The sequence below is a fragment of the Ctenocephalides felis genome, unplaced genomic scaffold, assembly GCF_003426905.1.
Source record: "Ctenocephalides felis isolate EL2017-DRISC unplaced genomic scaffold, ASM342690v1 CF-g0.4_SCAFFOLD_00012, whole genome shotgun sequence".
Taxonomy (NCBI): Eukaryota; Metazoa; Arthropoda; class Insecta; order Siphonaptera; family Pulicidae; genus Ctenocephalides; species Ctenocephalides felis.
In genome coordinates this window covers 1-15,766 of record NW_020536166.1, presented here as the reverse complement: position 1 = coordinate 15,766, position 15,766 = coordinate 1, and the positions used below count along the sequence as shown (strand labels likewise).

At 28.8% G+C, this 15,766-nt stretch overlaps 3 protein-coding genes and 1 pseudogene across 3 annotated transcripts; 3 read left to right on the top strand and 1 right to left on the bottom strand.

Annotated features, from left to right (window-relative positions):
- The first annotated feature begins 268 nt into the window (after positions 1–268).
- On the top strand, positions 269–1,522 carry LOC113377254 (annotated as a pseudogene).
- A 1,044-nt stretch (positions 1,523–2,566) lies between these two features.
- On the top strand, positions 2,567–4,089 carry LOC113378126. Its single transcript, XM_026618973.1, has 3 exons — positions 2,567–2,609; positions 2,950–3,278; positions 3,914–4,089. The coding sequence occupies exons 1-3, from the start codon at positions 2,567–2,569 to the stop codon at positions 4,034–4,036; spliced, it is 495 nt and encodes a 164-aa protein (XP_026474758.1). The 3' UTR covers positions 4,037–4,089.
- Positions 4,090–5,557: 1,468 nt separating this feature from the next.
- LOC113375654 (mitochondrial enolase superfamily member 1-like) lies at positions 5,558–10,036 on the top strand. The gene is given in 10 exon segments (XM_026615763.1): positions 5,558–5,672; positions 6,039–6,257; positions 6,376–6,498; positions 7,998–8,093; positions 8,095–8,149; positions 8,227–8,384; positions 8,452–8,594; positions 8,921–9,084; positions 9,473–9,654; positions 9,900–10,036. Coding segments are annotated over 10 exon segments (1,335 nt in total). The 5' UTR covers positions 5,558–5,591; the 3' UTR covers positions 10,014–10,036.
- A 144-nt stretch (positions 10,037–10,180) lies between these two features.
- LOC113374706 (WD repeat and HMG-box DNA-binding protein 1-like) lies at positions 10,181–15,477 on the bottom strand. Its single transcript, XM_026614987.1, is given in 19 exon segments — positions 10,181–10,393; positions 10,467–10,646; positions 10,720–10,836; positions 10,934–11,110; positions 11,176–11,298; positions 11,365–11,499; positions 11,643–11,696; positions 11,699–11,814; positions 11,883–12,012; positions 12,999–13,156; positions 13,255–13,320; positions 13,323–13,547; positions 13,644–13,742; positions 13,823–14,123; positions 14,273–14,361; positions 14,423–14,666; positions 14,810–15,047; positions 15,254–15,299; positions 15,302–15,477. Coding segments are annotated over 19 exon segments (2,733 nt in total). The 5' UTR covers positions 15,330–15,477; the 3' UTR covers positions 10,181–10,186.
- Positions 15,478–15,766: the final 289 nt, after the last annotated feature.

Sequence of the window (15,766 nt, the reverse complement as noted above, 5' to 3'; positions counted from 1 at the left end):
GGCGCCTACAAATTGTGAAAACACAGTATGTTTTCAAAGGTTATTTGAAGGACTATTACTGTTAAATGCACTCTAATTCATTATTAATTCTAATGTTCAGAGAGATAACTTAACTTTATTACCATGTCGACCAAAATTTTGAAATCGGCTATTTCAAAATATATTTATACGAAACTTTGCAGTTAGTATGAACGAGTTACTATTGTTAGTCAAGTTTTTTAACTGTAAAAATGTTTTTATTTTACAGACTAAACAAACTTCTGTAAAGGATTATAGAAGTGGGACCAAGAGATGGATTACAAAATGAACCAAAAATTTTATCAACAGATATTAAAGTTGAATTTATTAATCTTTTATCAGAAACTGTCTTAAATCCATTGAAGCAACAAGGTGAATTATTGAATATTTAAATAAAAGTTATGAATTATATTACAAGCACATTATTATTATAAACAGAATATTAACATTACATATTTGTTGATTATACATTTTCTTTCGGAATAGATCTTTCCATGATTATTATTTATTTATTTAATCAGCTTTTTGTATATAGTTTGGTTAGTCCAAAATGGGTTTCGCAAAATGGCAGATAATAGTGATGTTTAGGTGCCATAAATCGTCATCCTGGAGTAGCTTATCCTGTATTAGTACCAAATTTAAAGGCTTTAATAGTGCTGTATGTTATATAATTTGTCTGCAGAGTTACAAAAGTTGTTATTATGTTGATTGTTGATTGTATTTTTTAGCTGAATTCAAAAGCCAATGAAATTGCAGTGTTTGGAGCTGTTCAGAAAGCTTTTCACAAAAAAATGTTAACTGTTCTGTTATAGAAAGCATATAGAAAGGTATTTATTTATTGTTACATATTAATAAATTATCTTTGTATTGGGGACTTAAAATTTTTTTTACATAGGTTCCGTGAAGTTATGAAAGCTGCAAAAGAGAATTAATATCAAAGTACGTGGTTTTATGTTTCATGTATTGTAGGATGTCCATATGAGGGTCCAATTATTAAACCTTCTGCCGTAGCGCTAAAGTTACGAGGCTTTGTTTGAAATGGGGTGTTATGAAGTATCACTAGGAGATACAATTGGTGTTGGAACACCTGGAACCACTAAACCTATGCTAGAAGAAGTTCTTAAAATAGCTCCTGCTGAATCACTTGCAGTTCATTATCATGACACTTATGGACAAGCACTAGCAAATATATTATGTTCACTAGAGGTGAGTATCAAGCGAGGTTAGATGTAATACTTCAAATCTTTTGTTTTACATATACGAATAACATATAAATATTTCTAAACAAAATGTTATTTTAGTATGGAATTTCTGTTGTGGACTCGTCAGTTTCTGGGCTAGGTGGATGTCCATATGCTCGAGGTGCATCTGGTATGCAGCCACTGAAGCTGTTGTATATATGTTAGAAGGGTGTGGTGCGCACACAGGTGTTGACTTAGATAAATTAATAACTGCTGGTGGTAGATTTATTTGTGATGCTTTAGGACGTGTGAGAGGGATCTAAAGTTAATCTTGCAAAACGGGAAAATCTCTTAAATGCTAAATGAAAGTAATATATTGAAATTTAAAACATATTTATTGTAATATTTTATATTTTTTTATATAAAATATAAAACAAAAAGTAAGTCTGCTTAATATTATATTAAATGTATTTAATATATAAATCACTGTAAATTTAAATTACTGTAGATATTGTAGGCATTATGTATTGTTTGAAGTCTATGTATAGATCAAAAATTATATGAGGGGCAGTGTTGTTGCCCTTTTAAATGTGCGTACAAGTTTTATTTGTTCCCTTAAGAAAAAGTAAGTTTAAATTACCCACATTGGAAAACAATAGAAAACGTCTTTCTACCAAAGTAAAAAAAGTAATATTTTTATGCATAGATAAAAGAAGAGTATATATATATATGTTTTTATGTATGTACATATGATATAATTTAAATATAAAGTTAAACATAACTTTACAAAATTCATCATATTTGAATAATTTAAAAACATATCACATATGGTTTAAGTTAAATAAAAATTATTTTCTCATAATTAATCATTACGATCAAATCAGTGGAAATATTGAAAGCGATAATTTATATAATATTCGAAAATGAACTATTTACCGCGTACTTTTCCGTTTTCACGTCGGATTAGATTAAGCTCACATGGTAGCGTTTCCTATAAATCTGACGCAATTGACATCTGTCAAATGCTTTAATTGTATAAATTATTTTATTCGTCATGTTTTAATATATTTTGTGCTTGACGTTTTAAACAAGCAAGATATGTAGTATGTGCAAAATGTCAATCGAGGATAACAATATTCATTTCGCAACTGACGCTCAATCTGAGCCCCCTAGAAGTAAATTATATCCAACAGCACCACAGGTTGGATTTAACTAACCATCGTTTTAAATTATTTCTTGTTAATATGTTATGCATTTTAGAAAATCAATAATGAATCAGGTGTTACGAATTTAGTACAAAATAGTGATAATGATGATGCTCCAGTTAGGCCAGCAAGGAAAAAAAAAAACAATCAAATAAATAATTAATGAATATTGAACAGAACATTGGAGAAAATGATAATGTGAATGGTGAGAATAGTATAAAATATACATATTATACTTTATTGCTCAAAGAGTACAAATTCATTGCTTCTTTATTGAAATATCATATCTTTAACTACTTTTTCAATTCTCATCAAGAGAATATTAAATTGTTTGAGTTTAAGAATTCAATAATCAGTTGTTTAGATACTTGTGGCTTTTATTTGTCACCAGGGCATGCATCTGACATCAATATGGTATTACTTATGAATAGTCTGTTTCGATTTTAAAGATTTCTTGTTTAAATTGAATACATTAAAAATTAGTATTTAAATTCAGAAATAATTTACAGGTACAGATTTGTTTACTTAATATTACTTATTTTCAGCTTCAGGGGTAAATAATGTAATAAACATAGTAAATTCAAAGCATGTCCATATTGGAGGTCTAGTTAATATTAATGTCAATGAAGGTGATGAAAAATATAAAAAAAGAAAAAATAAAAAGTATCGAAAAAGTAATATAGCAACCTCAATACAGGAAGATGAGACTGTAAAAGCTCTCATGTCGTCTGATGAAAAGTGCACGAGGGTGCACATGGAAATCATAAAAAAACATATAGGAAAGAACTGGAGGAATGTCTTTAGAAAACTTGATTATTCAAATGGAGAAATAGAACAGCTTTATATAGATTATATTAATGAAGGCATTTCAGAGGTAATTGCATGGAACTGCATCACATTTTGCACTTTTTTGTATAATAATAAATGCGTGTTCTCCTGTGAGCTGAGTTAAACTCTAAATCGATTTGGGCAATTTTATAGTGATATATTTTTCCGGTTCTTACAGGAAATTTTCTAATAGAAAAAAATTGATACACTACCTTATTGTACCAACTACAATATTTATATATTATATATTATACAAGATTTATGATGTGTGTTTGTCACTTTCTTATTTAAAGTTTGAGCATGTGTAGATTTTTGAGTTAGACATTTGAAATTGTGATATGTCTTATCTTCAGTGTGCAATTAAATTATTTTATAAGTATATAATTAAATTATTTTAGTTATAAGAGAGAAAAGAGCAAACATTTGTCACAAGGTTGACACACTTCTGACTATATGAACTTACGTGCATCTATAAATGTACTTGTGTAAATCTATAAAACTCCAGCAATAATGATACATATATATTATATTAAACAAAGGATTTAAAGTAGAGTTTTAATAATCATTTATTGAAAATTGTTTTTTTTTAATTGACTTGTTTTAAAATTTATAATTTATATTAGAAATGGTATAACCATAATTATGTATTGGTTTTAAAACTTGGCTATAATTATATTTTAGGTAATCCATCAGGGCCTAGTAGATTGGACCCAAAACAATCCAGATGAGGCTACTTTAGGTAAAATCTGTACTGTTCTCTGGGAAGAAAATTGTTGTGATGTGATTGAAAGGCTTATAAATTAAAATTTTTATCAAAATGTGTAAGTAATATTTTAGTGTTTATTAAAAATTTGATCTCTTGAAGATGGTGTATAATCCTAATGAATGATGCACTAATGTGAAAATCTATTGTAATGCATGTATACATTTTGTTTATTGTTAATTTCAAATTATTATTATTATTTTTTTTTAAATATCACTGTTATTGTATAAGTGTTCAGTTAAGTGATGGCAATAATTTTAGCAGATAAGTATTAAGTTTAAAGAAAATAGAACATTTTGAACTAATACAAAATACATTATAAGTAATTATTATTATACATTACAATCAAATATTCAAAATTATGCTATTATTATATTTAAGAGAAATATGTTTTATATTTGCATGTACATAACATGATGAAAATATTAATGTAAATAAAATAAACCAAAACACTTTTCTATTTATAATAAATAATAAATAATTTGTAAATGAACACGAAATAATGACAAAAAAATGTAATAAATATGCCGTATTTAAAATTTTAAACAAAAAATCTTTCAATTTAATATAATTTCATTTAGGCTATATGACACATTTTTTTAAAATGACAAGTGCCCGTAGATAGATTCAATATTTATACTTGTTAACTTCCCTTATCGCAGGTTATAGTAATCATAAAAAAATCGAAAATGAAAATTTTTATATATCTTGACGTTTCAAAGGTTTCTGAACATTTTGGCATACCTTAGAAAAAATGGATGTGTGCGTGTGGATACAAAATTTTTGTCGACAATTTCGGAAACACGGATCGACCGATTTGAATAATTCAAAAAACATTCGATTCGTGTTGATAAGAAGACGTGCTGATTAGTTTTTGGCGTAGGCAGGTCTGGCCGTTCCGAAGATACGGTGCAAAAAGTGCCAAAAACGGTAACTCAGTTTTTAAGAGAACGAAGCGTCCGACTTTAATAATTTCAAAAACAGTTTACTTGTTTGACAAGATAAAAAAACTGATTAAATTTTTGGGAAGGCAGGTCTAGCGGTTATGGACTCTCAATAAAAATAAGTTTAAAAAACACCTTTTGGCGGTCAAAAATGATCATCAGACATATGCACATCAAATTATCAGATATTTTATAGAGATTTTAATAATGTGTACCCATTTTGTGTAAAATTTTTTTGGGTTCCAAACGGTACGGGAAGGTCCAGCAATTTGCCACTAGTTTATCTATGAATAGATTATTAAATATGATGTTAAAAGTAGCAGTTGCGCTTGAATTTTTCAACAGCAAATAAATCACCCTCGCAGAGCCGCTGATCACGAATGGTTTACGTGGTTTACGTGCGTGATACTGTGCTGTGATACTCCTGTGATACTGATATTTTGATACTGTGACATCAACTAATAGTGATAAGACCACGTGTACATCGCCGCCGGCCTGTCAAAACATATTTTGACGCGACTGTAAATCGACGATAAATTTATCACAATATTAAAATAGAAATAATTATTTCTATAATAAATAAAAGGACAAATTATAATTGTTCTTCTAATTCTTAATATTTTAGAAAGATTTTTATATCAATTTAAGTAATATGAATCTAAAGATAATTAGCTTTGATGTTAAGGATATAAGGTTTCCGACTTCTTTACGTCAAGATGGATCAGATGCCATGGTAATTTAATAAAAACAACTAATTGTATAGCTTTTTTACAATTTAATACTATAGTTTCTTTAAAAATATATCTGTGTAGATAATTGACATTGAATTGTAGACATTATCGCGTAAAATATGAGAAATTTATCGCTCGTCATGTTGATAAGTAATAGCTAATAACAACTTCTTTTAACAATTTTGTTAGATTAATATGCCATGTAATTTTTACATTTATTAGAAATGGTTTTTACTGAACATTAATTTTATATTACTATATTTTGAGAAAATTTTATTTATAATTATTTTGCAGATTAAATATAAATATTATGTGCTTATATTTGACAGTGGTAAATATCCTTTCTTCTAGTCCATTTTTTAATTTAGCATGCAGATCCTGATTACTCTTGTGCTTACGTAACTTTAACAACATTATCTGGCCTTGTTGGAAATGGATTGACATTTACTCTTGGTCGAGGCACAGATTTGGTAGTGCATGCAATTCAATTGATGAGATACCAAGTCATTGAAAAAGATGCGCGAGACATATTCAATAACTTCAGTTCATTTTGGAGAGAAATAACAAGCAGTTCACAAATGAGATGGGTATGTATGTGCTAAATGAAATAAAATGATAAAACTTGCGCTAAATGAATTTGAAATGTTTTAATAAAAAATAATTTTATTTTTATAACTTATTGTATAGAATTAATATTGCTTGCAGATCGGGCCTGAAAAAGGAGTTGTGCATTTAGCTGTTGCCGCAATAATTAATGCATTATGGGATTTATGGGCAAAATGTGAAGAAAAACCATTATGGAAGCTTTTATCAGAAATGGATCCTGAGGTCAGTTATATTGTCAGTAGATGTTAAACAATAATGCACTGCATTATTACGTATATAAACTAGTGGTACTTTCCATACTGAAAAGAAAATTATTTATAAAAGCTTTAACATTTTTTGAAAATTTTGAAAAGATTAAATTTTTGAGAATTTGGAAATTTTTGAAAAAAATGTTTTTTTTATATTTTGAATTTTTATGAAAATTTTGAACTTTTTGCGAAGCAGAGCGATTTTAAACACAAAATATCTAAGCGTTGCAGTGTGACTTAAATCTCTATAAAATAAGTTGATGTGCATGTGTTTAATGATAATTTTTGTCTGGCAAATAGCATTTTTTTATTGGCTCTCCGAAATCGCTGGGCCCCAAAATTTAATCAGTTCATTGTTTTGTGAATACAATAAAATGTTTTTTTAATCATTCAAATTGGACGCTCTGTTCTCTCAAAAATTAAATTACCATTTTTGGCACTTTGGCTCCGTATCTTTGAAACGGCTGGGGCTGCCTTTGTCAAAAACTAATTAGCATGTCTCCCTATCAATAATAATAATTCAAATTGATTGATACATGCGCCAGAAATCGTGGACGAAATGTTGTATCCACACAAAACATACATACACACATACTTCTATTTTTTCTAAGGTATGCCAATATTTTCAGAAACTTCTGAAATGTAATGATAAGCAAAAATTTTCATTTTAGATTTTGGGATGATTACTATAACTTACTTAATTTGTAAATTCTAGGAGTTTGAGTGGAATATAGTAATCATTGAAGAGTTGCCTTATGTTTCCCAAATTTTATTATACTATTTATGTCATTCAATGCTATAATATAACATATATAATGCTATATATATATATATATATATATATATACATATATATAAATAAATATAATTATATAATTATATATAATTATATTTTGTAGGATTCTGAATTTGATGTTGACATATGTATTAACAAAGTCTAGTAATTGGGCATAACATCAATAAAAAAAACATGTATTTCTTTCAAAAATTTATTTAAAATCCATATGTTTCGGTTATAATCCTAGCCTTCATTCAGTGGAAACTAAAAATGAAATTAAAAACCAAAATAATTGAATTGGAGTGAAAAGAAAAATAAAAAGAGTAAATAGTACTTATAATTAGTTAAGCTTAGTGTTAAATTGGAAGATTTTAATAATCCATGGTATCAGGATATGGTAATGCACTACACTATATATTACCAACATTAAACTTGTAATTACACAATATTTTCACAAAATACTAATTTAAAAAATCACAAATGGTTAGTGTGTTGTTCTTAGACTCTTTGAAGATATAATGGAGAAAAGGCTGTTTTAAAAAATATTTTTACCAAGATTCTACACATGTGTGGAACGAATTGCGAATCATTTGCGCGACGTTTTTATTGTTTTGTGAGAAATTTGGAAATGTTATCTAAATAAAAGAGATTTGTGTCGCAATAAAAGAGATTATTGTATAATAATTATAATATAGAAACTTGTGTCTGTGATTGATTTTCGCTATATCTCTGATGTCATTACACCACAAGAAGCAATTGAAATGTTGAAGTCAATGGAAGCAGGTAAAGAAAAAGAGAACTGAAGAACTTCTGGTTAAGGGTTATCCTGCATATACTACACAAATAGGTATATAAACTGTAATAAATATGAAGTTCAAAGAATAAACTTGTCAATGGAAACCAGACATATTATAAATGCTACAGGTTGGCTGGGATATTCTGAATTGCATTTTAGAGAATTATGTCACAAATATTTAGACCAAGGTTTTACTGCATTTAAATTAAAAGTAGGAAGCAATATGGATGATGATATTAATCGTTGCAGGATTATTCGTGAGATAATTGGTTGGAAAAATCAATTGGTAACATTATTTATTTGAACCACAGATATGAAGTATAAACTTCTATGAAAATTATATAATGGTTTAGATGTTGGATGCTAACCAAATGTGGGATGTGAACGAAGCTATTAAGTGGATGGAAAACTTAAGTGAATTTAAACCATTGTGGATAGAAGAACCTACATCTCCAGATGATGTTTTGGGCCATGCAAATATTTCTTCTGCATTAAGGTATCAATTACAAGTATTTGTTGAAGAACAGAATGCATGCATAAATTGTCTAGTACACATACACAGACACACCTATATATATAATTTCAGTAAAGTAGAAGTTTTCATATAAGCCGAATGAAGTCAGATGACGGTTCATGACGATCGTATTAGTCGATTGAAGTCTCGCATGACTTATATCATTTTTTATTTTTATATTTAGTGTTATTAATTTTTTTTGTTTATTCAAATTTTTGTTCATGCATATTGTATCACAGTAAATATCTTTTTACTCGATAATGAGTTGATTTAAATCAAGTAAACTATCATATCTATCTGTCTATCAGACCCTTAGGAATTGCAGTTGCGACAGGAGAAATGATAGCAAATCGTGTAATGTTTAAGCAATTTATGCAAGCTAATGCTATGGAGTTTTGTCAAATAGATTCTGCCAGGATAGGAGGGGTTAATGAAATTTTATCTGTGTATTTGATGGCAAAAAAGTTTAATAGTAAGGATTTTTATATTTGTTAATTCAGTAACATCAAAATTATTTCAAATCATCATAATTTTTATATAACACATGAATTTGGATTTTTATTTGATAATTAATTCATGCACAATCAGATCATAGAATATAAATTGAAATAATAATTATTATTTGTTACTCAGTTTTGTTCTATATATTATACAGATTTTATTTTAAATCGGAAATTCTAGGTAAATATATATTTTTTTAAATTCATTGTAGATTTTATTTATTGCAATGATTTATTAGGATAACATGATATTTTTGTATTTCTAGCTTAATCACAATTCATGCTTTTCTTTTTTTAATTTTGTACATCATATGACAGAATAATGTTACAGTTGAGTTCATAATTATTATTTTTGTTAAGTTAAAGTTTGTCCTCATGCTGGCGGAGTTGGTTTGTGTGAAATGGTTCAGCACCTACAAATGTGGGATTATGTTAGTTTATCTGGAACAATGGATGGGCGAATGATAGAGTATGTTGATCAACAGCATGAACAATTTATGAATCCTGTTGTGGTATTGAATGCTAAATATATTGCACCATCGGTAAGTATTTATGGTACTCTCCATTTCTATTGGTTACAAAAAGATAGTTTCTTTATATATTTAAGTTTAATTGATTTCAAAAATGTAACATCAGAACTGAAATGAAATTGTATTTGATTCACATTATTTTTTAATTTTATTGAATTTAATTTCAAGTTTTGAACTGCACTTTCCACATAACCGTAGTGAACTTTTTTATTTTCAATTAATTTAATTGCAGATATTACTTGTTTCTATTTGTTTAGATGCCTGGATATAATACTGATTTAAAGGAAGATGCTATTGAAATGTATGAATATCCAAATGGAAGCCAATGGGTCCAAATGTTCAAGGCAGGTATATTTCCAAAACCTACATAAAATCATTGGAAAATATTGCCACAACTACGGTAAAGTTTTACTGGAAATGATTAATTCAAAAGTATATAAATATCAACATTTTGTAATTATATATAAATAATACAATATTACTATTACTATTGAACAATAATAATGACTAAACTCATAATAATGAGAATTTAGTCCAGTTAAAATTATGCTTTATTATATGCAAAGGCACTTAGTTTTGATTGTTTTGTATTTGTGGGCTGGTTTTCTTGGTCATCAGATAATTTCCTTTTGTTGCCTCTACTTTTGAATAATCTCATAGCAAGTTTTGTCAGTTCACCGCTGGATTTATTTGGAAATTCATTCTCCAAATTTTTCTTCTCTTTGTTGAACCAACTCATAAATGTTTCATTCTGGAAAATTAACAATTATTGATTATTCAATAAAATTCAATTCATTTATTAAAAATGAAAGTCAAATACTTACCACTTCAGTATCACTTTCAACAGATTCATTATTTATATCTGTTCCATGTGTAGGAGTATTTGAAGTTTTGAAACCAATGACTTTATCAGTTAAGTGCTGCAATGGATTTGGTGTTCCGAAATTTGGTGTTAAATTACACCTGAATGGGTTACGACCTTGAGAAAATGATTTAACTGCTAACTGTAAAAATAATTCAGAAAGTAGTATACAATATATTGAGATAACTTTTAACATAACAACTTTCAGTACTTACTGGTGCAACTACAACAGGTGTGATATTTTCATTAGTTGTATTCTTTGTTAACAAACTGTTATTGTGAATATTAGGTGTTCCTATATCTACAGAGACATCATTTTGTTGTTCAGCAACCTAAAATATATACCAAGTAAAGACCATGTCTACCTCTCATTGCATAGGTAGCTGAAATATTCTAAACATATTGGAAAAGATGCAAAAATATGTTTACCATTGTTGGTGTTTCAGGTCGCTCTTCCATATTTCTTGCTAGCATTCCCAGCTTATCTGCTAAGTGCATTCTTCCAAGTTTACTTGCATATTTAATAGCAAGATTTAATAATTGCTGAGAGCCAATTAGTTCTACCAATTCTTGAGCTCTTTGTTCTAGTTCACTTCGACAAGCCAACTAAAAGAGTATATACTTATGAGAAGTCTGTATTAAAAACAATACATCCATCTTAATAAATGTACCGCAAATAATTTAATAGCAGTCTCTTTAAATTGTTTTTCATCTGGATCTGCATTCCACAAGGACCACCTACATATCTGTTCTTCCAAACGTGATTTATCTGTCTCCGACTCGCACATAGAAAACTGAAATGTTATATATTAATTGCAGATTAATATATCAAATTAGCAATATTTATAATAAAACTGTACCTGCAATGGCAATTCACTAACGACAGGTCTTGGTGTTGTTTGTGGATACTTTGATCCCCTGCATAACACTGCATATACAACCTGCTTTATTTCACTTACTTCAATGATGAAGAATCTATCAGACACTCCTTTAACCTTAAAAAAAATATTCATCCATGCATGTAAGTCAACTTTTAGAAAATCAAGAAAATTTAAATATACTTCTCATAAAATCTACTTTTTTTTCTTTGCACTTTGATATAATATCAAAGAAATATGAGTGCATGAAAAATATTTACATGCGACGCGGTATCACACAAAGGCATCCAAACTCCAGACGTCGTAATATATATTTAAGACTTCCATGTGAATCGAAAAAAGCAGGAGATCCTTTGTCTGTAAAGCCCAACCATGATAGTTCAGCAGTCGGACCCAGTGGCAATCGCATATCAATACTTTTCAGTTTAAGTCCTAGAATTACAAATAGACTTCTAAATCTTTTATCTCCTATTCATTTATTTATTATTTCTGAACTTTACCAATGGCCTGTATAAACATCATATTTATATTTTGATCACCTCCAACTAATGCTGACGAGTTATGATAAGCAACTAAAATTTTATTTCCATAACCTGCTAGGCATATTATTGGACCAGGAATTGCAATAACCTTAAAAATCATATTTATAATGAATATTATACTTTGATAAATATAATCAACATAGTACTTAATATGTACACTTTTTAGTTCTTTACAACAAAGCCTCAAAAAAGTAGTGGTTGTACTATATGCATATGCATATAAATATATATATATATATATATACACCTAAGTCTGTTTTTACACGAAGATTGGTTCCAGAAGAAGCCGTGTAAAAAAAAAACGTGTAAAAAAAGACATTGATCTTATACAAAATGGGTGATTTGTCCTGCTCTCTAAAACCTATTAAAATTGGTGAAAAACAAGAATTTTTAAGAACAAAAATTAAATTAGTGCTATTCACATTTGCTTTGACCAGTAAAATTGTTTGTACGCGCTAAAGGGGAATTCACTTAAATCTTTAAGCTAGTGTTCGCAAACTATCGATACTATCGATGGTTTCAGACTTTTTCTTTCATAAATACTTTTTTGTGATATGAACATACTTCGCAAAAATTTAATTTGACAAAAAAAATTTAGGTACATAAAATTTCAAATCGTGCTAAATGGAATAAATTCGTGTAAAAAAATTAAAAATATTCAATTTTCAAACTGTGTTATATCAAAACCGTGTACAAAAAGACCGTGTAAAAACAGACTTAGGTGTATATATATATATATACATATATATCAGCATCAAGCCGAAACAAGGTGATTGACCTTAGCTGTCCCGAAAAAATTAAGAAAAAAAAATTCTCTCATGTTTGGAAGTTATGAGCATTTAGTACAACCAAGAGCTTTGGTAAAATTATGACCATTTTTCAGTTATTAAATTAAATGTTATTCAGTGAATAACATTTATAGGACCAGAGCAAATTAATTTCATAAACGCCCCAAGTTTTAAACAATTAAGATTTTTTTGTTGAACTATGAATTTAAAATTTTTAAAATTGGTCAACTTTGAGTGACAGTTAAGGCCTAGGACACCCTGGAAATGAAATTGAAAATTCATTTACTTCTCTTTGAGTTCCAAAAACAGTGAACAGTCTTAATATCCTTTGGTCAGTAGCAACCGCTACCAATTTGTCACCTGCCCCAATGGCTAATATTTCTTCATCTTGTGGCATTTCGGTAGACCATTCTCTGCCAGATGCTCCCAATGTGATACAAACAAGTTTGCTAAATTGAATTTTATTTTGATATTCGATTTTAGTGTAATATTTTTTGATAACAAAATATATAGTAGGATACAAATAATGAAGTATATTAAATAAGAACTTGGAGTTTCACAAGCCATTGCTAAAACGGAATTTGACAAGCTGGCCATCGTATGACCCAATAATTATTCATATGAATTCCATGATGCGTTAATGAATCATGAAATTCGACTTCTATTGAGTTCTCAGATTCAGATATGTGAGATCGAACAATTCCTATACCATTCCAAACCATATATCTATGCTCTAAATGCGCAGGTGTTGAACCTGGTTGAAATGGAGGTTGCAATGGAGTTATCGGTAGTACTGGTGATTTTCTATGAACACTGGCTGAAGATGAAGCTCTATCTAAAAATAGATTAAAAAATATATATATATTAACATGTTACAAACATTTCTTCCATAATATGAAGTTCAATACAAATATGCATAAAAAAAACATACCAGTGTCCAAAGCAATTGTTTCTGGTTTAAGGGTTTCATTTTTAATTTTTTCTAATGATATCACATTCTCATTGTCATTTTCATCTTCCTCAGAAAGTTCTAGAAATGTTTGAATTATATTATTAAGCGTTATAAATAATGCATGAATGGCAAGCAATTTATTTCAATATCATATATACCTAAATTGTCCTCGAAGTCCAAATCATCATAGTTATTTAAAGGACTTCGTTCAGGAGCAATATTAGACCCATAACAATCTTCAATAGTTCCTAATTGGCCAAATACATCACAAAATGCCAATTCTCCATTTCCCGATGGGTTCCAAGCCAGTGAGCAGACATTATATGAGTTTGGGTGCTCTGAAAATACCTTACAATTTTGAGTTGAAACATCCCACACACAAATTTGACCAGTAGATGTTGAACCAGCAATGTGAGTTCCGCATGGAGAAAATACACATATTGAGAAGGGGTGATCAACCTGTTCGAAGAAATAATTTAAAATAGCAAATCGATAAAAATTTTATTTACTGACGTTTTCTCTAAATGAATGTGAATTAAAGCCAAATCAGGTATTATCTCAAAGGAGGTGGTTGAAAATATACCTTAGTATGTGAAAAACAAAAAGACGTTCCATGATGTTGTATCCAATAGCACAATTTCTTTACCACAAGGATAAGCTAAGTATTTTCCACTAACTGGTTCAAAATTAGACATTCCTACAAAAAGTGCTTATTATTGTATCTGTATATCAAGTTAATGTGAATAAAAAATCATCACCTAAAACATTGGCAGCTGCAAAATTCTTCGCTTTAGGTAGAGAATTGAATAAATGTATTTGACATTTATCCTGCAAGGCCCAAATTCTTAATGTTCCATCAGTAGAAGTTGATGCAACATATTTTTCAGTTGGACATATCGAAACAGATAATATTGCTCCTTCATGTCCTGATAATTTTATAGATTGACCTCCGGTTTTTGGAACAACACTTATTTCAGAATCTTGAGCTCCAGCTACAAGTAGCTAAAATGATAATTGCACTTACTATAATGATTTCATTTTATAAATGATATGAGTATTATCTGCACTGTGTTATTTAATTATTTTGTCCTTCCTTTGTTCAATCATAAGAACTCTTCTGATCTGATCTTAACACTTGCGTATACCTGAGATCCAACAGCCAGATGCGAAGCAGGAGCAGTGAAGCGTTCGAGAACTATATCTTTATCACAGCTTGGATAGTTATAAGATTGAACTGTATTATTATCTAAAGCCACAAATAATTTATTTTCCTTGAATACTATACAAAGTGCCCATTCTCCAACACAATGTGAAGTAGGATCATCATCTTGCAGACCAGCCCAAACTCTAAAATCACCATCGCTACCACAGGTCATGATATGACTGAAATTTCATTCATAAGAACATTATCTACAGAAAAATATATTATAAATTATATTCAAAGTTTGTATTTGGTAAATAGGCCTTGGGAGTTAAATTGTCATTTTTATTTTAAAACTTAGTAGAATGTTGTCATAAGTATGAAATAATACTATGTAGAATTTTTGCAATTTAACCTATTCTATGAAATTAAAATATTGTAAACATACCTTCCATCATCAGAAAAACAAACAGAGGTATGACCTTCTGCGTGGCATAACGCATATCTTTCCTCTTAAAACTCATTATCCTGTACACTTAATTCACAATTGTAAAATTAATAACTAAATATTAAAATGATAGTTTATAAAATACTCTCAACGAAGTTAGTTTAACATTTATATGTTAAATGTTACATGTCAAAACAATCAGACATAATGTAAAAAAATTCTGAATAAATATTGATAACATTAATAGCTGATACTGCACTTTTATTTAAAAGGGAAGACACAAAACGTAATATTTTAACACGCAGCCCAACGACCAACGAGTGTATTTAGGATTCACGTTTTCCCGCCTGCTGAATGACAGATCTCAGTTGACAGTACATTACAAGTTTACATTACAACAGATGACAGATCGCAGTTCCCTGAATAAAAACAAAAATGCCTATCGCATTTGTTTAGATATTACTTTATTATTAATTTAATTTTTATTTTTTTTTTGAAATCGTGTTTGTTCTC

Excerpts from the sequence above, each read along its gene's own strand:
- LOC113378126 (XM_026618973.1), top strand. The coding sequence starts at position 2,567 with ATGAATATTGAACAGAACATTGGAGAAAATGATAATGTGAATG. Across the intron at positions 2,610-2,949 it reads AGAAAATGATAATGTGAATG|CTTCAGGGGTAAATAATGTA; the intron begins GTGAGAATAGTA and ends ACTTATTTTCAG. Across the intron at positions 3,279-3,913 it reads TTAATGAAGGCATTTCAGAG|GTAATCCATCAGGGCCTAGT; the intron begins GTAATTGCATGG and ends ATTATATTTTAG.